Source organism: Chroicocephalus ridibundus, chromosome 8, assembly GCF_963924245.1.
Source record: "Chroicocephalus ridibundus chromosome 8, bChrRid1.1, whole genome shotgun sequence".
In the NCBI taxonomy this organism is placed as follows: Eukaryota; Metazoa; Chordata; class Aves; order Charadriiformes; family Laridae; genus Chroicocephalus; species Chroicocephalus ridibundus.
Window position 1 is genome coordinate 27,336,580 of NC_086291.1, and position 23,762 is coordinate 27,360,341.

The window sequence follows — 23,762 nt, forward strand, 5'->3', positions numbered from 1 at the left end:
GCTTTGACAAGATTTGAGTACATGTGTAACTCCAGACTGAGAAGATTCAACAGGTGAGTTCTTACATAGATATATGAAGTGATTTTCTAATAGTGTTGGAACACTGATATCCAGCTCCCACTGAAACACATTTGAAATTTACTTGAAATATTCCATAACACAGAGACCCCTAAATCCATAAAGTATTCTAATTCCTAGGAGAATGAAGATGGTTCTGAACATAGCTCAAAACTCTAATCAGAGCAAATGCTAGTTATTCTAATTTCATTTTTAAAATAGTCATTCACAGTGTTAATGCCAACAGCTCTATCTAAAAAGCTGCCACAAGGTGGTACCACAGCATTTTGTTAGATGTTGAAATTACCGCATCAAAACAGCTATTTCCTTAATATAGGTGTAATGTAAAATAGATGTGGATACAAAACATGCCTTTATTTTAAGATAACGCCCCTTAGTGCTGTAGAAGTACTCTCGGCAGAACTTTGAATTGTTCCTATAAATGGGTTAGCAGTTGGGTCAGTCTGTCTGCCCACACTGATTCAACAGGAGACTGACATTTGCAATGTGCTTTCCTGCCATAATTACTCAAGATAGATTGCTTAGGCGCTGAAAGTTAAGCAGATTAAATATTTTCCTAAATTACTGCCTAAATAAGAAAATTAATCTTGAAGTCTGTTTTGATTCGTCACCTTCCTTCCCACATATGCTAGCCACTGTAACATTTTCCGGTTCTTTGGTAAGGACAGTTGTGCCTGAATTGTATAAAGACATTTCCCAGAAAATGCCAGGATACTTAGGAGTCAAGGGAACAAGAAACCTGGGCGGTTTTGCTGTATGGGAATTGAGCACCAATTTTGTGTTCAGCGTCTGCTGTAGTGGTGGGGTGAATGTCCAGCTGAAGTGAATGGCCAGAAAATAATTATTTAGTGGTGAAGCCTATCTGCTGTGGCAATGAGGATTTCTTCTCTGGTCCATTACCTATTTATTATTCCAGTGAGTATCCCATCTCATGGGAATTGTGTCCTTTCCCTCAGGATAAACAAGGAAAAATTCCTAATAAATCCTCAATCTGAATTGTGCGGTGTAATCCCATCGCTCTGGTTCCTTGAATCACACTCCATGTCTTCTGTTTTTATGCTGCTTTAACACACATGGTTCGCATCTCCTTGGCTGAGACACTGTATTTATGCTCATCTCTTTAATGTTTCGTCATAAATCAAACATCTGTTGCCCTAATTTCCTAGTCACTGAATTCCTGACAATTCTCTAATATCTTTCAGCTAAATTTCAAAATGCCAACGTATGAAAATTTTGGAGAGGGACAGTTCTCTGCCCTGTGAATAGTAATAATATTTTGAAAAAGAAATGAGCCCTAAATAGTTCCAGCTGTAACATTCGAGGTGTGTATTGAATTCTAGGACTGTGTTTGCACCTGTACATTCAGTTCCATCTGTACTGCTTTCAATCCTTGAAGTGAAGCTCAGTGGAGCGGGTTGTCCTTAATGCAAGGCCATGCTCCTGGAATTTGATTTCTATACTCCCCAATGTAGCTAAAGCCTAAAGGGGCACTGCATAAATATTATCTGTTGGTTCAGATCTTTGAAATGTGTTTTTGATAAGGATTAATACATCTATAAATAAGCAAACTCTCATATCAAGGTGCACAACGTCTGTCAACAATATTGCTAGATACCACCTGCCCAATGGGCTGCATTTCAAACTGTCTTCCCTTAAATATATTAAGATTAACCTTTATGAAGCTGAATCTCATTATTTTTTTTTCTGTCATTATTCTGCTGCCTCTGTGCAGTTTCTCTGCAATTACATTTTACTACCTCTCTTTTTAATGCCTGCAGATTTCATTTGCATATGAATTACCCTTGCTTTTATATAATATAAGAACTTAAAGGAGATCTCTAATGGGCTGTAATTCCTTTTGTCATTTCTTTTTTTTCTTATGGGCTGCCAAGAAAAGATAAATTCCTGGGATCATTTCAAATACATGAAAATGAAAAATAACACCAAAATAATATTGAAATTTCTTACAAAAGTAGGACGTGAGATATAATTTTCTTAAAAAATAAAACCAGATAATTTTGTGGCATAGACTGCAATACTACTGTAAGCACTTTGGTAAGCAACAACTCATAGAAATTGTCTGATGGACCTTGATTACCAATGCATAAAAACCTGTTTTCACAGAGGACAGTGAAGTGTGAATTAATTCATATTTCTGCCCAAAACAAACAATGAACCCATTTGTTTAAGAAAGAAACAAAAGGTTTTATCTTCAAAATTATTAAATCCATAGATAGTGTTGACCCAAAACTGCATTTTTAGGGTATAAAGTACTTAATGGTGGTAGGCATCTTTTTTTATTAATTCATTTCACAGAGACCTGTGGAGATTTTTAGGGGACCAGACGAACATTTTTTTAAAACTGGAATCCTCTGTTTGTGTCCCCCTTTACCATTCCTCCAATTCTAATTTCAGTTCAGAATACAGACTTATTACTTAATCATGTGTGGAAAAAAGGTGTTAGTCCTAATAAAAATGTTAGGAAAAACTTGGAGAGTTGCCATTAAAAAATGACTGCAACCGGCAAGCGTATTTTTAAAATAGCCAATTCTCCTGTTTTAAAATTTATGCAAAAATGCAATTCTGCTAAGAAACCCAACATATTCCTGGCAACAGAATTCAGCTCCAATGTGGTATTCATTGTCACTGCAGAGAGATCTACATGAAGTGTGAGAATAACTCAAAAATGGCATAAATATCAGCAAGTATGAAGTGTGATACAAGAACAGTTCATTGTAATAATTCCTGTCTTGGAATATAGAGTTGCCAATACCGACTCACTATCAACAGTGAAAAACATTTGAGACTGTAAAAGGTGTCAGTATTAATGAGTCTGTCTAGTCTGGAATATGTTGTACTTACCATTTGACATGGTATCATGTCGCAAACTCCCCCTTTATGCCACTTAACAAGCCACGTTTTTATTTTATTCCCCTAAAAGGCTCTGGTAAGAAATTCAATAAATTCAATTTCTGGTAAGAAATTCAATAAATAAAAGAGCTTTTCACTACTGCTATTTTATCTCGTTACAACAGGCAAAATGATTGCATTTAGATCAAAATCCAGTCCATTTGTTCTGGAAATTAAATTCAAATCAATTTGAAACTATTCATATTGTATAGTTGCTGATGGTGCTTCAAGACAAGTGACAGCACTGTACAAATTTAGAATGCACTTGAAGAAAGAGAAGTCCCTTCATGGTGAGGACCTTGGTAAAAGACCAGGTAAGACAGAGCATAGAACTTAGAAAAATCTCAGCAGTACAAGCAGTGGTGTCATAGTGTCAGCCCATGGCTTTATATCTGATATCTCCTAGCTTATGTAGTGTCATTTTACAGTGTCAAGAGCATTTCAGAGGTTTTCTGTTGTCAGCCCATCCAGCCTGAATTTGCCTATGCACCTTCTCTGTTGAATATAATGTTTTAAATAGCAAACTAGTTCAGCCTTTCAAAGGAGCTTCCCCTAATATATTATGTGAACTTTCTTGAATCTGCAACATTTATACTTCTTTACATCCTTTCTCTTATCTATTTAGAAGCAAATGCCCCTTGAGCCTTGGATGCTGGATATTTGCTTAGGTTAGTGTCAGAAATACCTATAACTAGATCAGAACTATTAATAACATTATTTATGTGTGGTGGTAGTGTAGAGATTAGAGACTCTGTAGCCTGTAGTTAACACAGTACAGTTATTCTATATTTCAGAGGGAGAAAAAGGCATTACATTTTTAATGAGAGTGGTTTCACCACTGGAATTTGGTGAAGAATTGAAAGGTGAATACAGTGCAGCTCACTGAAGAAGCTTCAACCTAGGAACGATTGACCAGTGTGGGAGACTGAGCTGGGTAATTTCTCGTTATCCTGCCTTGCAATGTTCTCCGTGTGTACCAACACAGATAAGAATAATGTCGTGGGTTTGGCCAAATTGGCCAATGGCCGGTGACAGATGGTCTCCCCCCACCTCTTGCACACGGAGAGGAGGAGGAGAGATAAAAGAAATTTATGAGTTTAGAAGAAACAAAATTACTTTAATGAAATATTAATAATAAAATAAAAAGGGAATAATGAAATAGATACAGTATATACAAAACCATATTAAGCTCCCAGGGTGATGTCACCGGCAGGCACTGGGGAAGTCCCAGACAGGACTCAGCGAGGGGTGCGAACTGCATTCAAGAGCTGGAGTCAGGAACACACGGATTGGGATCAAAGGCAGATGAACAGACAGGGTCCTCCTTGGACGTCAGCCATTGAAGGAAGAGAACTGACCCTTTGATCCCTCGGCTTTTATACTGAGCATGGGGCAGATGGGATGGAATACCCCTGTTGGTCAATTTTGGGTCACCTGTCCTGTCTGCTCCTCCCTGCCAATGGGACCCCTCTACACTTTTCTGCTTCTGACCCTCCAACAGGGCAAATAAAATTAGCTGACCTTGGTTGTTAGTAACAAGCAAGAGCCTTTCTGCAGACCATTGCTTGGCACTAATTGTTAACTTTGGTCTTATGACTCTGAGAACAAACGCCTTTTGGCACAATATGCTGTTAATTTCAGAGAGTTAGAAGAGGCCTAGCTGAGAAGTAAAATTACTGAACAGAAAGTTGGTTCTGTTTTACCTCAAACCGGGACAAATAAGAAGGTTTTTATCCAAAATATTACATCATACATCTTCCTGATTCTTCTCTTCCTGCCCTCTTCTCTCTGCTAAAACATGATATTTAGAGGACAGCATAGTACATTTGAAATTACTCAAGAAACACAACTTATTTAAGGATGGGGGTGGGGGGGGTGTTCCTTTCTTTTCTGGTTTATGAGCCTTTAAATTATAACTACTGTATTAGAAAAAAATAGTTTCCCTAAGGTTTTTACTGAGTACATGCTTTTGTTTGCATCTCCAGGACTGTTATGCATAGTAGGGAAACTATTCATAGAACTAAAAATAAGCTACATGCAAACCTAAATGGAAACAGATATGGATTGAGAGACAAATCCACTTCTACTCATTTTATATGCAAATAACTAAACCCATGTTATATAGAAAAAAAAATACAATGCAATGTCTCATTTAAGACAGAGAAATGATAACATGGCAGCTAGAAAACATAACAACCATGTAAGAAAAAAAGTCAGGGAATCATTTGCTCTAGTATCATCTCATTTTTCTCACTAAAGATCAAAGCATCCAGGGCCGCCTCTGAAACGTGGAAGAATACATCGAGTCTAATTACCAAGGCCTAGTATTATAGCTGTTGAAAAGCTGGGAAAAAATGGAAAAGGAACTTTTCTGTGAGGTGTTTTCTCTCAAAATGAACAGCTTAAGAATAGTTAAAGTAGAGCTTTTAGTGATAATTTTAGCATCACTTGTCAGTTCTTCAAAATACTTTCTGCTACTAAATGAGTATTTCAAATTAAGTTATTTCAAAATGACAATATCAAATGATTACAGTTCCTAGGCAGTGCAGAGACAGCATATCATGCTGTATTTACTGTGTGAAGGTGAATATGTGTGGGGATCTCATTTTCGTTACTGAATTTAATTTTTCCTTAACAAACATGGGCTGCTTCTTGAGCTGCATGAGACCTTTAGCCTGTGTCAACAAATGTGACAATGCCTCTTTTCATGGGTTTTTCCCCTTGTTTTTCGGTATACCAAAAGGCAGAAAGCACGCTTCATTTTTCACATCGATAACGTGCTTTAAAGTTCCATCAGCAATACAAAGTGTAATTGTGATTCAGAAATAAAGATGTTATACTGATTTCATTCATTTAATCTACCTGCCCATACCTTGCGGGAGCCAGATTTTATCTGGTAGGTTTCCCTTTCTTAGACATAGCAGTAAAGTCCAGATGTATGTAGCAGGCAGTCTTCCCCAAAATTCAGGGAGTCTTTCTGGTAAAACCATCTATTTTTGGCCTGTAGTCTTCAGAACTTCTGCATATTTTATTTTCTAGTTCAGATAGTGCATTGTGTTATCTTGCATCTGATTTAACACCCACAGAGGTGAGCAGGGGCCCTTCTGTTGCCTCATGTGCCTTCATTCACATGATTCCACGCAGGCTGGACCATTACAAAGATGCGTGGTATAGAGGGAAGATAAAAAATCAAAAATGTAACGATCCAGCTCTGATGTGCTCATGTGGGGAAGTTGTCAAAATGAACGTTTTCTGCTGCTGCTCGCTGGAATAGTTTGACCACACTGGTTTCATTCATGTTTGCGTAAATTGCAGCAATTGTTAAAGCTGTAACTGCCTCTTTCTATGATTTAATTTCATTTCAAAACCTGTATCCTCTAAAACAGCTGAACTGGGTCAATGTTGTGGTTTAATCCCAGCCAGCAACTAGGACCATGCAGCCATTCATTCACTCCTCCCCCCTGCAGTGGGATAGGGAGAAGAGGGAGAAAGATTTAAAAAAACTCATGGGATGAGATAAAGACAGTTTAATAGAACAGTAATGGAAGAGAAAATAATAATAATGATGGTACAAGAGTATACAAGATGAGTGATGTGATGCGATTGCTCACCATCCAGTGATCGTTGCCCAGCCCAAGCAGCAATCGCAGATTCCTGCCCCCCTGACCAGTCTCCATGTACGTACTGAGCATGACGTCTGTGGTATGGAATACTCCTTTGGCCACGTTGCTCCCTCTGTGCTCCACGTCTGTGCTCCCTCTCAGCTTCTGTGGGAAGCTGAAGAAGTCCTTGACTTAATATCAGCATTACTTAGCAACGACTAAAACAACGTGTTACCAACATTATTCTTATACTAAATCCGAAACACAGCAGCTACCAGAAAGAAAATTAACTCTATCCCGACTGAAACCAGGACAGTCAAGAAAGGAATCTCCCATAGACATCTCATCAAGAGGGTGATCTTATATATAGAAAATAAGGCTAAACCGAGATGAATATGAGACTTACGTTTCAGGGTACATGAGCAAAGCTGTTACTCAGTATGGGTTAACGGGTGCAAAACTCTTCTCAAACAGTGTAGGTTCTTAGCGTAGTGATTGTCTTATTTAGCAGCAGACAGTGCTTGAGGGATTCTGTATTCTGAACATTTTTGTTTGGATCAAGATCAAAACAGAAGCCTGGGAGGTTCTTGTGCAAAGCCTGTGATTATATATGTTTGTTCAAGTACGTTTCTGCATTATAGTGTTAGCAGAGAATTTTCTGACAAAACAGAAAATGCGGAGTCTTTATCTCTGTTATCGCCACCATTTACAGAAGCGTGCTGAATTTAACCAACCTTTGACAAGACATAGATAGGAGTCTCACAAAGTCCTGGCTGCCACTGGAAATATACCTGGCTGCCTATAATTTGGGATCCTGTGCTTCCGAGCAATGCTGACGTCAGTTCTGTGCTGAGGACTAATTACGCATTTATTATATTTATGTCTATGCTTATTATTTTTATATATATATTTTATATAACCATATATAAAATACATAAATATAATATATATTATTTTATTCATTATTCTATTATTATGCCTTTGATTTTAATTCTGGGACAGTCCTCTCATGATGCCAGCGTGATGCGTCTGAAGGAGTCTATGAGTCTAGATTTTGCCGGAGCTTTAGGATTGGCACTGCGTGCAGGAATTGAGATTTTTTTTTTTTTTTTTTTTTGGTTAAGAAATGTGGCGTACACTTTGCTTTTATTTCTCCTATTTCTATTTGGCAAGATTTTTTTTGTAGATCTACCTTTTGTGCCAAAAAAGATTGAGTTGTTTTAAAAAAAAATAGATCATAATTGGGATTTTTGCCTGGTTTGGACTTGTAAGCAGAAGGGAGAAAAAACCACAAATAGCCACCTTTTATTTTTCAGTGAAAGCAAGTGTGAGGCTTGGAGTGCAAACAGAGCTTCTAATGCAACTTTTTACAAGTGCTTTCTACTTAGCTACAACAGTGTTTTCTTCCTCTCTTTATTATGGGCTAGAAAAAACCCCCACACCAAAACCTCCCTAAAAACTTCACTATAACTTCCATAAGATAAATATTGTATGTATAATATTCAGTATTAAAAACACTATAGTCTTCTTTTCTTTTCCCACTGTAACCCAGAGCTTTTATTAGGATAAATAATGTGTTAGCGCTTGAGGTTCCACAGGAATAGGTGATGTACAAACTTGTAAGAATAGTTGTGACTCCTCTCCACAGAACTTATACCCAGGTTTTTCAAACTTTAATGGCTTTGACAATGAAGACATTAGTCCGATATTAAGTGGCTTTGCTCTGAAGGATTGCTTGGAAGTCTGAACACAGATCCTGCCTTCCTGGAGTGTCTTCAAGCTCTCCAAATATTAAAGGGCCTAAATATATTGCATTTTGATGGAAGATGGAGGTAAATTCTCAATTTCATAACTGCTGCACAACAGGTTATACAATTGGGCCAAGCTTATGCTGGAAGCACTTGGTAAAGCTCTGGGATTTTGGCAAAGTTCAGTCTAAATCTTCTAAATCACCCTTCAGTGCCTGGCCTTTTCCTATATCAAATTTTCAGAGCTCAGATGTCAGGCTGTGACCTTTTTTTTTTTTTTTTTTTTTTTTTTTTTTTTTTGCTGTAGAAGTATGAAATATCATATTAGGCCTAAAAAATAAAGAGAAATAAAGACTACTGGCTCCCACCTTTCACATCTGGGTGTTTTCAAATACTTTCTGAAATGGATCTTTAATAATGCTTTAATAATAAGTTATAATATAGACGTTTTCAGAAATTTGATTGTTAAACTTCAATACGCTGTAGATTCTTTTGTTTCATCGTGTATGATATAGCCAGATAGTGCCGAGGGTTTTAAAAATTAATTTTGAATGTACATCCAATTATCATTGGATAGATATGAATTTATAGTGATAACTTATTTAAACTTTGCGAAGTTTCAACTCATATTTAAGCATCTGAAGCAGATCAATTAATAAAAATGTTGAAAGGCTTGATCAACAACAAAAGCTCAAATTAACTTTGTTAGTTAATTAAAACTAGCATAGTTTTAATTAGGAGATTATGAAAGGATTAGAACTGTTACTTTACACTTGAGTCTGTGATAACTCCTACAAGTGCAATTATTGTACATTTCTGTTAAGACGTTCTAAATTAATTGAAAATGTTTTAAAACCATTCATGATGCCTTAGTATGTAATTACTGAAATGAATGTCAAATGCTAAGATGTTAAGAATTATCTACTGTTTTTGACAATAATTATGCTGTTGAGAGAGCATAATTCTCACCACATATACTCTCAACAGAGCAGATTCATAAAGAACCAGCCAGACATCATGCGGACATGATGCTTCCTACTATTGTTTTTACGTAGTTATCAGAATAATAACATGCATTATTTTTATCAAGTTTGACTATTTTGTATATATGTTTAATTTCTCCTTACGCTGTGTTTTCAGTCAGGAACTGGAGATCCCTGGCAGCCATCTTTCTAGCACTTTCTAGCTCTGTTTGTGAAGGGGTAACGTCAGAAGTGTGCAAGTTTTAAAGGAGCACAGAGAGATTGGTGAGATTTCACAATCACGCATCTATTTTCAAGGTACTTTTTTATCTTTAGGTCCCAAATGATTAGTAAAGAAGAATTTTTTGGCTTTCTGCTTGCCCTACAAAGATAGGTGACGTGATCACACTTCTTCCTACATGTGGGAATTTTCTCTTCTGAAAATGAGAATTGGATTTGCAAGAAGGGAAAATGACTGGCTACGTTTTTGAGTAAATGAGGTAATTTCAGCAATCCTGACTGCTGTCTTTACTGTGACTTTAACCAGCAGAAATCCCCTGGTGCAGAAAGGATACCAAGGCTGCGCTGCAGGCGGAAGTTGCAATTTTCCACTGAAATCTCATTGCAAAATGAATGGTAGCTGTGGGACTGCAAAACAAACCCACATCCTCCTTGTAGCTCAGCCTCAGTGATTGTGTTCATTTCTCTGTTAACCGCTAGTACTGGGGAAGAAAGCAAAGAAAAAGAAATGCAGACAGCAAGAAGAAAAACTAGGTGACAGAATAGATGATGGGTATCAGAAAATAGACATTTTACCCCCTGCCTGCCTACCTAAGCTATGACAAGACATTAACCTAAGTACATAACCAAAGGCAGCATACTGGGGTTTTCAGACTACTTAATATCTTTTATTGTCTAAATGAATTAGCTTCTTAACAGAGTTTGATAATATAGAGAGGATCTTTTGCATAGAGGATGTGATGGTGTGAAGAAGGCATGAACAGAGTGCCAAACAGGGAGAGGTTCCTGGAGGTTTAGAGCAGCTCAAAAGCTAAAGAATCAAAAGGATCACATTCATATCAAATGAAAGATTCTTCTTTTCTTAGAAAAATCTTATTGCTGCCTCTTGCATTTAGAATTATTTTCCGTAGTGAAGATTCTTCCTGCCCCATATGGTTTAAAAAACTTTTTTCTTCAATACTATGCCACAGCTCCTTCCTTCACCTAAATAAATGCAGTAAATCCTCTAATAGCAATGAATGAGATCAGTGTGAGCATTTGGAGATATCTGATGATTGCACTAGAATCCTATCATATCTTGCTTGTTTGAAAAATAATGCCATGACTAAATTCTGATTCACATCCATACTTGCTTAAAACTTTCTCTGATGCCCATTTTTCTGTTTATCTGTTTCATTGAAAAATGGTAATGATTATTTCTTCACATTACTTCTTCATGAGTGCATAGGGACAGTATCACTGATACATTCAGTAAAGTAAAGAAAATGAATTATTATTTGAAAATGTACAAAGAAAGATTTACTCAGTTTTTTTCCAAAATGCCTACGCAACTAATAAATGAGACTTTTCAATAAAAATTTAAGTGAAATAAACACAAAGAAAATTAAAGAGAGTCTTACTGAAGACAGCTGTGTTATGAAACGTTAATTTGCTTTGAATGTCAGGAACATTTGTTATAAAGCAGCTGCCTATTTATTAAATATTATCATATCTACCATATTTCTTGTATTTCTACTTCTCCTGTTTTGAATTGGTATAAAACATATTTAAAAGAGAATTTTAATATTTTTTACAAATTACAAATAAGATGATGATTGCATGAGTAAATATATTCAAGTCTCCTGAAAGGATTTTATTTTTGAGGCCATACTTCTAAAGAAAAATCAACGGCAAACCAGGAACCCAAAACATTCTGCTTGAAAATGTGAAAACACTTTGACAAACAAAACAGGCACTGGAAAAATAATCAATGGCAAGCTTCTTCACTAAAAAGGTATCTCAAACGTCTTAGCATATTCCATCCTTTTTCTTGAATATTTGTCCACCGTTCTTAGAAAGTATCACGTGCATATTGTACTTAAAAACAAGCTGGCAAAGACAATTCTTAGATCTGGTTTGTACAATCACTTTAATAAAATATTATCTGTACTGAGTTGCAATGGCAGACATTTAAAAATTCATAATTCCTCAAGTATTCTCTCACAAAAATGGGAGCCATCTCTTCTGATTTCTGTTCTCTTGCTTCTTTACTAGTTCCTTGTACACTTCTGACCTTAGAAACCTGGGGAAAGAGTCCTTTGCCATGAGACTATAGATTAACCTCTGAGCATCATCGAAGCAGCTGAGGGTGGGCTCAGAGATATTCTGAGAGATGTGGTTTTTGGTATGGAAGTCAATATTAATCTGTAGGAACAAAGGACATAAAACCAATGTCAGTTTGATTGGAAAGCTGAGGTCTGTTCGTGTACAGGACACAGTCATTTGAATTTCCTCCTAGCTACCCTGGCTGATGCAAATAAGCAGGAAGGTCATCCCTTCATTTTCTAGCATACTGAATTCTTAATTTTATTTGACTCTTAAAAAGATGGCATCACTGAAAAAAAAAAAAAGGGAAAAACGTTCTTCTGGATATCTCATCTTTTTGCCAAACAAAATCCTATGAAGTACTGATTACCAAATAGTGAATTATAGATGAAGGTACTCAGCATTGTTTAAGGTTTTGGCCCTATGTATTTTGTAAGGATTTTTTGTTTTTAATAATACCTTTAATTATTATTATTATTATTATTATTATTATTATTATTATTATGTCAATCATATGTAAGACATGGGGATATTCAAAGCACGCTCACTAACAAAGGCAAAAAACATCAGTGTAAAAGCTTGTTAGGGAGTAGGCGTGAACAATAATTAATTAGCAATTTGTTCCTTCACAGTAAGCATTTTTAAAATAATGATAAAATTGAATGCTGTGGTGGAAATTTCTGCAAGTTTGCATTTTAATTTTCATCATGTCAAAAATACCTGTACAAAAGAACAAATACAACCATTAACATTCCAATAAACTGATACCTAAAATACAGAGGAGTCTCATTTATAAGGTTCATTGCCTTATAAAAATGGTTAGGGAAAGCAAATTATATCGAACACATATTTCCTTAAATCTTAAGGCAGAAATTTCAGAAGGTGAGAGAAAGCCGTGCCCTGTCTGAAGAATGTATTTAAAATATAAACCATAAGACGTCTTTGTTTGCTTCACAGAGTTCCACACCGTGTTTTCTACCTGGTAAATAATTAACATGAAAATGGAAGTACAGTCACATTGAGTTGTATTTTCTGTCATTTTTGGAAGTTTGGATCTGAACGTTCTACTCGATTCCCATCCTCAGTACCCAAAGTACATGCAAAAAACTATTTACCTCCTTTGGAGCATCAGCTTGTATAAAGTCAGAATAAATCTTTTGGGCTTTTGAGGTGATCTTAGTGGAGGACTTGGTTTTCTTGAAGTCCTCGCAGGCCAGCCAGAACTCCACATTCTCCTCACTGAACTCTGACTTCAAAAATGTCCTAAAAGCTGCCAAGCCGTCTGGGGAAAAAGGTATGAGATGATGGATAGAGGAAAACTGAAAGACCAATGCAGATTATACGTACATGTATACATACACGTGTGTGTGTATATATATGAATGCAGTATATATAGTGTAACTTAATGTGCCTGATACTGTTTTGCCTGTCAGCCAGCAGTTAGTCTTAAGAGGCTGTTGTGGGACAAATAAATAGGAGATGAAACTATAACAACGATGAGGTGTCAAAGAGAACTCTTTCAGAGAGTTACTAATTGAGGAATGCTCCCAATACCTGCCTGCTTGGTTTGGACTCTCTACAACTGACACACTAGTCAAAAGTAGACCCTGGAGATTTCGGTCTTCAAGAGGATTTGTAGTGACTAGGAAATTAGGGATTTGAGGCTGACCCCTGGTCTGAGAAGCAAGCAGAAAATGAAGTCATATTGTGGCAGCGGGCTCTTCTCCGAGCTGAGGTTAGCCTGCCTAAATAGTGCTTCCATCTCCTTTCAAGTAACGATTAAGACTCAGATGAAGAGGCAGACTGTTTGTTACTTCTTTGTTCAGCGGTTTTTTGCACTTTTAAGAGAAAAAAAATGAAACAAAGCAAGGTTTGGAAAAAATCCTTTTAAAATTAATCCAAATCACAAGCTCCTAGAAAAGAAAGCTGACAGGACCCAAATTGAGTTGCGTTAGTCAAGTTAATGCTACTCAGAATCAGCGTGGAGCCACGCCAGGGTCCAGGCCAAAAAGTTACTGCAGGAAAATGGGTTTGGGGCAAGGAAATTTTTAAGTTACATGTGGTTGGGGTTTTCAGATCAGTAGTAATGGGATCTCTGGGTGAAGTGACTTTGGATATATTAGAAATAATCATTTTTTTTGACTGAAAGTCAATGTACAACATGTGTATTTCTTTGTTAACAGGTATACCTAAGAAAAGGTTTGTGGGTTTTTTTTATTTAAAAAAATAGGAAAAACAGAACCATTGCATGGAGAGTTTAAAAACTGTTATCTTCATAAAACAAAACTCTTTCAGAGCACTTCCTGCCTTCTTAAATATCCCTTAAGCACTGGCCAGAAGGTAGATGGTGTCTACAGCTTGGAGAAACAGGCCCCCTCTGCCTTCCAGCACGGCAGCTCACACGCCTCCAGCAGTAGCGCTGCTGTGGTTCAAAGCGCATGGAGGGCTGAACTGGAGAGCAGTGCGAAAACCTGACAGCTACGTTTGTGAACTGGGTTGACACACGTTTTTTAAAAAAAAGAATTTTCACTCTTACCTTTGTTAGCTAGTAGTGTATCCACAGACTCAGACCAGGCCATTGTTTCCCCAGCACTTGACCTGTGGAAACAACATCTATCCCTGAAAATAGCATTGTGATCTTTTGCCTGTGCAGTCTTTGGTAGTTTGTCTATTATTTGGCTATCTCCTTGAGGGAGCAGGGTGAGTAACTCATGTTACCCTATGCACTGAATAACAGAAAGTCAACAAAAAATGTGACACATTTTTTTTAGAGTGTAGAGAACCACAGAGACTCATAAAGTACAGCATTATTTGACATTGTCAACTTGATTATTCATCCAGGAGATAGTAGTAATGCTTGCAATTGGTTGAACTATAATAAAACCATAGGAGGGATATTAGAGTGCATACTGAATTTCTTCTCGAGTTCAAATGGATTAACCATTAATTTGTATGACACTTTTTGCTTGGAATGAGTAGAATTATCTGAAACGTTATCATGTTAACAGTGGTAGGATAAATGGGCATTATTTCAGTTTCTCGGTGGTATAAAAAATTGAGTAAATTCATAGTTTTGACTCTTCCTTTGTAACTTGGTGTAGGCTTCTGTTAAAAAATGAGGTATGGAACTAAATGGACGCTTGCTCTTACAAAGCCTGGGTGCTCTGAAGATGTTCAAGCTGGTTCAGAAGCAAGGCTTAGCGTGCAGGCTAACAGAGGACAGTCACACAGTCTGACAGGCAAAAGGATGTCATGCTAACTGTGCAGAATATTTTTTTCTTGTAACTTGGGCAGAACGGTCATATTCAATTTAGTCCATGAATACACAGATAAAAGAAACCTTTTATTCCTGAAAAATCATGTTTTGATTAAAATTACCATTGTATGAGTTTTTTAATTTAAACATCCAGCAGAGAAAAAGAACCCCCTTTACCAGCTTTATTGTTATTGCTTGCACTTTTTGTCATGAAACCTTGGAAGAATATGATTTCTTGAAAATGAAATATTTTGCAGAAACATCAGACACCTGTGGAGACGTCAGCACATGCCTACCTGCTTTCCTGCATGCCAGATCTCCTATTTGATTTTCTTAGGCTTTTGGCAGTCGGTCAGTTTGCAGCCTCAGGTATCCCCAAATGAACATTAGTCTCATATCTACCGTTCAGCAATAAGCAGGGATAAATCTGTTTGGTCATCTAGCTCATATTTTGTTTTAGAACAAGGAACATACTTTGCAATAAACCTTGGTTCAGTGGTTTGTAACTGAAATTTTCTTGAAATAGATTTTTAAGGAAAATTTTGAAAAGAAAATTGAAATCTTACAAGTGTCCTCGTAGAAAATTTTTGAGGTAGAAAATTCAAGTGTTAATCAGTTCTTCTTGTAACCTCTAAAGACAGGTAGTAAAAGATTAATAACTTTGTTGAGCTCGTACCCTATTATCTACTCAGAACAGACTCAGTGGAAGGTTTTATCCCAACGTATTTTAAATTTTAGTAAAATAAATGCATAGTAATTTTTTTTAAACATAAAGGTTTAAAGGGAACAAAGAATGTTTTACTAGAATTTTGTACTTGTGAAAGATCTTGAAATAAAACAAATAGTTCAAAGTGGAAGGCCAGAGCAGAGTAACTGACTGATTTTTTCCCCATTTTGGATACAGATTTTTTTATAAGGAGACAAGGAGCCACATCAGCTCTAGAATACCTGGAATGGTAGGTAATAATTAAATAGATCAGTATCTCACATTGCTTTTGTTGAAGCTGCTACATTTTATACAAATAGTAGAGATGTATTAACCAGACAAAGAGAAAGGATACCAACTTTCTAATCCTCTAATCCTTTCTGCCACTGTATGTACTAACTTAAAAAATGGGTATTTTAGGAGCTAAAGGGCTCTGGAGTCCGGTAAGTGGACCAAACACTTTGTTCTGTATAAAATATAACAGATTTTCTTAATTTACAAAAAAAAAAAAAAAAAACAACAAAAAAACCCAAAGCAAACAAAAACAAACAACCCACCCTAGAGTTCTGTACAGAAGTATTTGATATTCCTAAGGGGACTCTGGGGGCTCAACTGTAAAAACCGTGCTCTGCAGCATACAGGTTAGTTTGAGAGCTGTGTTCCACAGCCATTTCTCAGCATCACCAGCAATGGTATTTCCTAATTGTAAATTTATAAAGAGATTATATGACAGTGTCACCATATTATGTAGCTGTAGTTACAATTATTACGATAGACTGTGGAATAGACACCTTTAATAAGCAAGCTTTTTTTGTAGCTGTCAGTTTACTTCTACACAAATTTTCAGGTTGTTCAGTAAATATTTACTACTTTTCTTGTCAAACAAAAAAGCAAAATGAGAGACCAGGTTAAAATAGATGGCATGAACCTAATTCTGCTTCTCTTCCTTATGGGTAATATTATTTGTTTTAATATTTACTTATCAGTCAGAGAATCATCTCGCTGACCTCATGGGATTTACTTGAATGGGATCGGCAAGCAGAATTGACAACAAGGAATCAAAATAATCATATCCACTTTAAAGGGGGAAGGAAAAGAAAAGCTGTCCAGATTATTCAAAAGTTGATCATCGCACCCTATAAGCGTCCTACGATTAAAATAGCCATAAACAACAACTCACTTCATTGGCATTTTTTGTTCCGCTGTCTGACTGTCACAGGCAGGGCAGAATTTCCTTTTTCTGACTGATCTTCAAGCTGAATGTAATGTTATAGCAGGAACAATACAATTAGCATGTGAATAACCAAACAGTACAATGCAAATTGACAAACTGTTTTTAACGTTTCCTTTAAAATTATTTCTTTCAGAAACATGGCTTATTTTTTAACAGTGGCCATTCTAACTTAATCTACCAAAAGTAACATTAATTAAAAACAATTTATATACATATATTTCTCAAAATATATGTATGTTCTGAACAACGTCTTAACAGAGAAATCATCGTGTGATTTTTCTCATTGACCATTTGGCTTACTGATTGTGGAAAAGACAAAAGGAAAACGGGTTCAGTGCACATAATTAGGAAATTCTTCACTACAATTATTTACCCTCATATCGTATCTGCAAAATTTATCCACTACCTTTTACATCTTGAAGGTCTAAGGCCCTTGAGCCATTGTCTCTTTTGTTTGTTCATACAAGGCTTACCCCAATGGGACCAAAGAGTGTTGGGATGGCCACCATTTGCACATTGATGCTGTTACAAATAATGGGATCGTGCAGTATTTGATACTTTCAATTCAGTCATTTTTTTCTACTCTTATTGATATTTCGTTCTATGTGCCATCTTCTAGGAGCATCGCTCTGCCCCCAAAACATTTTCATATAATTTTGTCTTTTGCTCTTAATAATTATTCTTTCCTCCCCAGCTCTTTTCTATGTTCCTCGCTGTCTTTCACTCTCCTGAACAAACAGGCTTACTAACTGGGGTCTTCCTCCCTCCAAATCTTGTCCTGCTGCCTGATCCTTTGCTCACCCTACCCAGCTTCCTGGTTCTCAATGTCTCCACTTGATATAAACAAACTTCCAGTGGTTCAGGAACTGGGAACCAGCTGTCCCAGCCTGCAGAATAAGGGGGTTTTATTTTCTCAGTTGAAATTTTTCACACCAAGTTGAGCAGCCTCAAGAGTTTAGGTCCCATTTGATTTTCCTATATAGTATAGTCACATATAAAGCTGTCTTCTGCCTGACTGAGGACACAGTCTTGCTTATTTTAGCTATGCCTATCTTCTAAGATGAGAAAGGAAAACCCAAGCACCACATGCCACATTTTGACCATAAGCAATGTTAGGGGGTCCTCACCTTTTGTGAATGTGTAAAAGAAGTTTCAAACTATTTGATGAATTTCACATGGGACAAAAAGTAGTGAATCTAATCGACAATGCTCCAGGAAGTTGAAATCAGATGGGAACCGATATGGAGTTGGATTACTGGGATGGTCAGGAGAATGAAACTGTCTTGCAGGAGAAAAATAAAAGACTTCAGTTTGTCTGTAAAATGAAAGCAAAGAGGAGCTATGATTGCTCTCTGAACACAGAGGGGTAACCCAAAGAGAAAAATGAATTGTTTTAGCTTAAGGATCAATTATTTTAAATTGTTGCCTTTGATAATAGGAAACTAGAAATGATGACCCAAGATACCCCTTTCAGTCCTACACGATTCTAAATAAGATTCCTCGCAGCAAAATACAAATCCTTTCTTCAACTTCTTACCTTTGCATTCACTCATTTCTGAAAGTCATAATAGAAGGAGAGAAATGTGAATTATCATCCCGATTCTCTGCAGTGCTTCTTATTTCCCTTAATCAGTAATTTTTCTTATTTCCACAGAGTACGTACTGTGGACTATAACGTTGTGCCACACGGGACCAGGAGCCTTCCATGCATTGTGCGAGTAAGACTAACTTCAGCATCTCACAGGTGGAGAGAAAAACTGCAGCATCTGCATTTACATTAAATGCTTTGTGACTGATTCAGTCCAAGGTTTGAGCTTTGGTAAAAGAGGATAAACATAATAAAAAATAAAAAAAAATATTGATTTTGTAGAGTTTCTGGCCTGGCAGACTGTAAATAGCTACAACTTGGGATCTTCTAACAGAGAGACTGCCTCTTTCAGTTTGACAATTACTGTTGAAATATCCCTTTTTTTTCTTTCTAGTGCTCTGATTTGTGATTGCTGGTCTACTTTTCTCAGGTAGCAAACAGGAGGTTCTGTAAAGCTATACAGGCATTTCCGTGCATTACTAGGTCTTGGTATTTTTAGGAAGGGACTTTACTTTTGCGTACCCTGGGGTCTCACTGAGAAGGAGCAGTTCGAAATAGGTCTTGAATTTTCAGCCAAGTAACAAAATTCTAGATAAAGACCTGATGCAAATTTTCTCTAGGTTTCTTAGTGTAGCACCAGTAAAGTCAGACCAGTTATGAGGACAGAGATGACACCAAAATAAGCAACACGTGACTCTTGGATGACTCCATTCATTTCTCAATGTTTACCCAGTGTCTAATCCCAATGACTGTACCATTCACCCACCTTAGAATTGTGATTATAAATTGACTAGTTTTATGTTTTTGAAGAGGTAATACAATTCTTGTTATATAATAGTTCCATTAACTCCTGTGAGCCTATTTATGAGAGGAAGGGTTGCAGCATCTGTGCCTACTTTTTTTATAATTATCTGATGATTCGCATCTTTTACTAAAAAAAAAGTTCCGAACAGTGCAACAGATGCATTTTTTTTTTTTAATTCTATCTAATTGTGTGATATCTGAATGATACAGACATGACCATCTCTTGAAGATTTTCAGTGCTGATGGTGGATATCTTTAAGTCAGTCTTAGCAGCCACAGAAGGATGCTAAAAGCCACAGGTATTCTTGACCAGCACACAGCCTAAGTAGATGGATGCAATCCAATTGCTGCTTGCATTTTATGGGGTACAGATAGCAATTCACAAAACCACAAAGAAGCTTTAAGGGCTTTTCACCACTGTGTAACTGCTGTTCAGTCACTGCTTAGCTACGTAAACTGATCGTATTTCAGGTACACAGCAGGTAATAGTGTGGTGTTTTTTATCATTATCCCAGTACAAAAATCACATGTATACTAACCAAAGTTAAGCACAGTCACCTCTTCCCATAAAAAGTAGCTGATAGTATTGTCATATACTTCCTCTGCTTGAAACTTAGTAATTTCTGAGAAGAAAGTCTAACATTTTATTGAAATTTCATAAGGAGAAAAAGTGATCTTATTATTCAAACAAATGCATTGGCTGCTTGTGCAAATGTATTAGCTATTCATAATAAAGAGTATTCAGCAAACAAAAAGAAATATGAATATGTACTAGAGATGAGCTGGAAATTGCACATAGAATTATTTCTAAATGTTTTGGAAACCTGGATCCAGCTGACACTGTTGATGTCTGCAGCCTCATTTCATTAATAACCCAGACTGGACTTGCAGAGTAGCTCAGGCCTTATCTGCTCAGCTAATTTCAGTATATTTTAAAGACTTTATCGGTGAGGCCTCTGGCTTAACATTTCTGTAACTCTGCTGACTGTGCTCTTGATTTTGTTCTGAGTCCTCCGCCTTTGACAGGCCACAGGAGAGCTAGAACTGTAGGAAAGGGCCTGTGGGTCTACTGATTGAACGTTTCCTCCTTTGGCAATATTATGTGCTAAGGACTACTGATTTATTAAATATTTAAATCTCCTGAACTTTTAGGCTTAGTGCTTGACTTCTTACTGATACTCTTCTTTAGCTATCTTTAGGCATTAGTTCCATTGAGTTATCTTCCGTTACGAAAAGCCATTGGCTGTTTAGGGGAATAAGGCATGTGATTTTTTGTTCTTCTGACACGCATCTCAGCTACATACTAATCTCAATAGACAGTATAAAACGAGTCTTCATGTTCAAACTATTGGTGTATTAACCTAAGAAATCACTCTCATTTATATATGTTCCTAAAAGGGTTGCCTTGTACTCACCTGAGTGCGACGTGAGAAAAGATCACGCTCTCCAACGGCAGTTTTGGTGTGCTGGTGTTTCCCCTGGATCAGGTTCAGTATGCTATTGCCCTTCAGCATTTGGCCTCTGTTGAATCCATCCCATACTGGGCGTGCTTGGATAGTGTTGTTTTGTATAGTGTAACCTCAGCAGAAAAACGTTAATGTTCTGCTGGTCCAAGCAATTCAAGCAAATGAAGACTTGACTGCATTTCTTGTGTTTGGAGAAGCCAAGATGATTTGAGCACTGCTGGCGTCCTAGTAACATGGAAACCCCTGTCGTACGGGATGCAAATACATTTTAATCACAGCACTATGTAAATGCCTACTTTCCAGTAGCACTGCACAGCATGGCCAACTCACAAAAATATTTTTTTCTGCATAAATAACCCTGTGTGTCTTCAGTATGCCACAGAGTTGTTTTGCATAAGAAAATGAGCTCTTATTTTCCACCCAAGCAAAGTATGCCCTTCAGGTAAAATGTTTTGATTTCAATAACAATTTATCAAAATGTTTTACAGCATTCTGGGCTCCTCATACACAGGATTTCTAAGTACTATACAAACACAAACCTACATTAGAAGAGAATTGGAAACAATTCTCAAGAAAATGTGCCACCTTGGAGAGTCTCATTTAGCGCTAACTAGCAGGCTGTTTGGCGCAGCTCATGTCCTGCGTGAATGCATTGCTATTCACAGAGCGTCAGACTCCGCAAAACTTCCTATTTGCACAAGAAGCCTATATAGGACCATATTGTGATCTTGTCCTTGGAGACAGGTATAAACTGCACCAGCACAAGATTATACGAAAGGTAGGTGTTATGCCTCAGAAAGCTCTTGAACCATAATTCCCCGTATCAGTTGTCTCTTGAGTAGTGCCTTGCAGGTGGTCCGTCCCGAGCCAAGCAGTGCTAGGTAGTGAATGAGTGGGAAAAACAACGTACCGATGTTCTTGGTTGCCTCCTTTTGTAAAAGACTATGGGAAGTGTACTTCAGACTTCTCCGGTGTGCCCACACCCAAGTAACGTGGGCAACGTATGCGTGTGATGTAGGAGAGCTCCTACTGAGTGCCCCACAGGGAAACAGTCCACAGGAGGATTTAATCCTCAGAAGCCTTCTCTTCTTCCTTAAGGAAAAACTGGAGTGGTGTTAAATGCAGAAATTTAACTCAAGTCTGGAAAGTTGTGAAGAAAAAAGAGAGTTTCTGAAGTACAAGCAAATTGCATGCTGAAGAAACAACACTTCAGGGTTGTCCTTATGTTAGGCTTCAGTTTAATCTTCTGTTCTGTTTGAAAACTCTACATTGACTTCCGTAGGATTATATTTCATGCTAGTTAATTTTAGTTACCTTTCATAGAGAAGACAAATATAGAGGCTAGACTGTAAATCTTGGTGTCTAGCTAATCTCTTGTAAGGAGACTTATGAGGAGGTTACGCAAACAGATGCCATTTAGGAGCAGAGAGAGAAAAGCTTTGGTATAAAACCAGAGGGAGCTTTTATGAGACCAGCCCTAAACGATCAGAGTATGAAAAAAGGAAGATGATAACAAGACACTAGTAAGAAAAAAGTAGGAATGGAAGCAAGCTGGATGGTGTATAGAGGAAATATATTTTTACCTTCAGCACAGAGCCACACAGGAGCTGAAAGGGCATTAGATTGAGGCATTTGACTAAAATGCAAAGAACAGAGCAGGATGTGGGACAGGCATCTGAGCAAGGCATAAGTTTATGAGCATACGAATCGCTGAAGAGAGAAAGATGATTTTATGCAATTTTTATTTCAGTTGAGCTCTTTTGACAGCATGGGTGGAAAGGAGAGGGAACTGCAAAGCAGTAGTTAATTAAGGCAGGCAGAGCAGCTGGGGACAAAAAGGAGAGAAATACCATCCGCCTTTTGTGAGTCACTTGTAACTTGTAGCATATAAAGGCACGTAAGAGCCATATTACCGATTGCTTACTTTAGTGCAAGATGGAAATCTATCTTTTTATTTGAGATTCTTTATCTTAGATTTCATTCCTCTTCTTTCTTGTCAGTTCCAAAATTACTCAAGTTGTCTTTTGCACAATAACAAAGCCCAAAAGCAGAAGATATGTCTATATGTGTATTCCCGTCTCCCTCAAGTTAAACAACAGCAGCAGATAATTCAAATAATTTAAAGCATCTAATTAGACCTAAGTATTGGAACAGGAGACAAACCTTTGCGCTACACAAGTCAGCAGATTATTTCCCTCGTACTTTGGGCCTGAAGACTTCACGTACGTAAGGAGTAAAGTGAAGTGTTTATGTAGGGTAAATTATTGTGTTGGTAAGATGAATATTTTCAGAGCTCCTATGAACAACATAAAAATCTAAAAAGATGCTACATAAAATAATCCCCAATAAAAATACTTGCCTGATAAGCTTTGTATATGTATTATTTGCACTAGGTCAGGTAAAAAAGAGGATTGATGTAACTATGGCACTGAGTCTGCCAAAACTAGAGAAGCCCATCTACGTTCTCTGGCACTACTCTAAGGTTCATACTATAAATATGTCTGTGCAGGGCCAGCCCTTAGTCGGATCAATCCTGTCTAACTCAATCCTGGAACAGCATCACAAACTTGTTCTCAATCTATGCTTAGTTCTTCTTCCAGAATTACAGTAGAGCACTCATTTTCTCTCACTAAAAGGAGCCTCTTCTAGAAAAAACCCTTTGCCAGATAATTATGTCATTTTAGTTTATCTTTGTGCCCTTTGCCTTCCTTTCTCTGAATTTATCTTGACTTTCTTCTTACAGTAGTTCCCATGGCATTAGTCTGCTGTAAATTCAGCTACAGTTTACAACTATCTTGGAAAAACATACATGCATAAATAGCTACCAGGAACATCTTAGTTGTTTGTTTTCATTATAAAACTCGTAAGAGGGACTAGCACTGTCAGTACCGCAGCCTGATGGTTTTGAGGAAGGTCTCCCTGGAGATAAGCAAAATTTTCCATGTGTCTGTGAAATGAAACAAAGGGTGCCTGCTGACTTATATTTATCATTACAGACACTTTTGACTAACAGCTCTTTTTTTGCTAACAAGAAAAAGTCTTACTCAAGGTACTATATTTGTCATTTATTTGGATTTTGGAAC

At 37.1% G+C, this 23,762-nt stretch overlaps 1 protein-coding gene across 2 annotated transcripts; it reads right to left on the bottom strand.

Annotated features, from left to right (window-relative positions):
* Positions 1 to 11,444: 11,444 nt before the first annotated feature.
* Positions 11,445 to 16,778, bottom strand: RGS21 (regulator of G protein signaling 21). 2 transcript variants are annotated; one of them, XM_063344036.1, is made up of 4 exons: positions 16,768 to 16,778; positions 14,162 to 14,223; positions 12,741 to 12,907; positions 11,445 to 11,724 (listed from the first exon to the last, which is right to left on the bottom strand). In XM_063344036.1, the coding sequence occupies exons 1-4, from the start codon at positions 16,776 to 16,778 to the stop codon at positions 11,521 to 11,523; spliced, it is 444 nt and encodes a 147-aa protein (XP_063200106.1). In that variant the 3' UTR covers positions 11,445 to 11,520. The 2 variants fall into 2 exon arrangements, with proteins under 2 accessions (XP_063200106.1, XP_063200105.1); XM_063344035.1 differs by having other exon boundaries at positions 14,162 to 14,238.
* Positions 16,779 to 23,762: the final 6,984 nt, after the last annotated feature.

Excerpts from the sequence above, each read along its gene's own strand:
- RGS21 (XM_063344035.1), bottom strand. Across the intron at positions 12,908-14,161 it reads TACACTACTAGCTAACAAAG|ACGGCTTGGCAGCTTTTAGG; the intron begins GTAAGAGTGAAA and ends CTTTTTCCCCAG. Across the intron at positions 11,725-12,740 it reads AAGCTGATGCTCCAAAGGAG|ATTAATATTGACTTCCATAC; the intron begins GTAAATAGTTTT and ends TTGTTCCTACAG.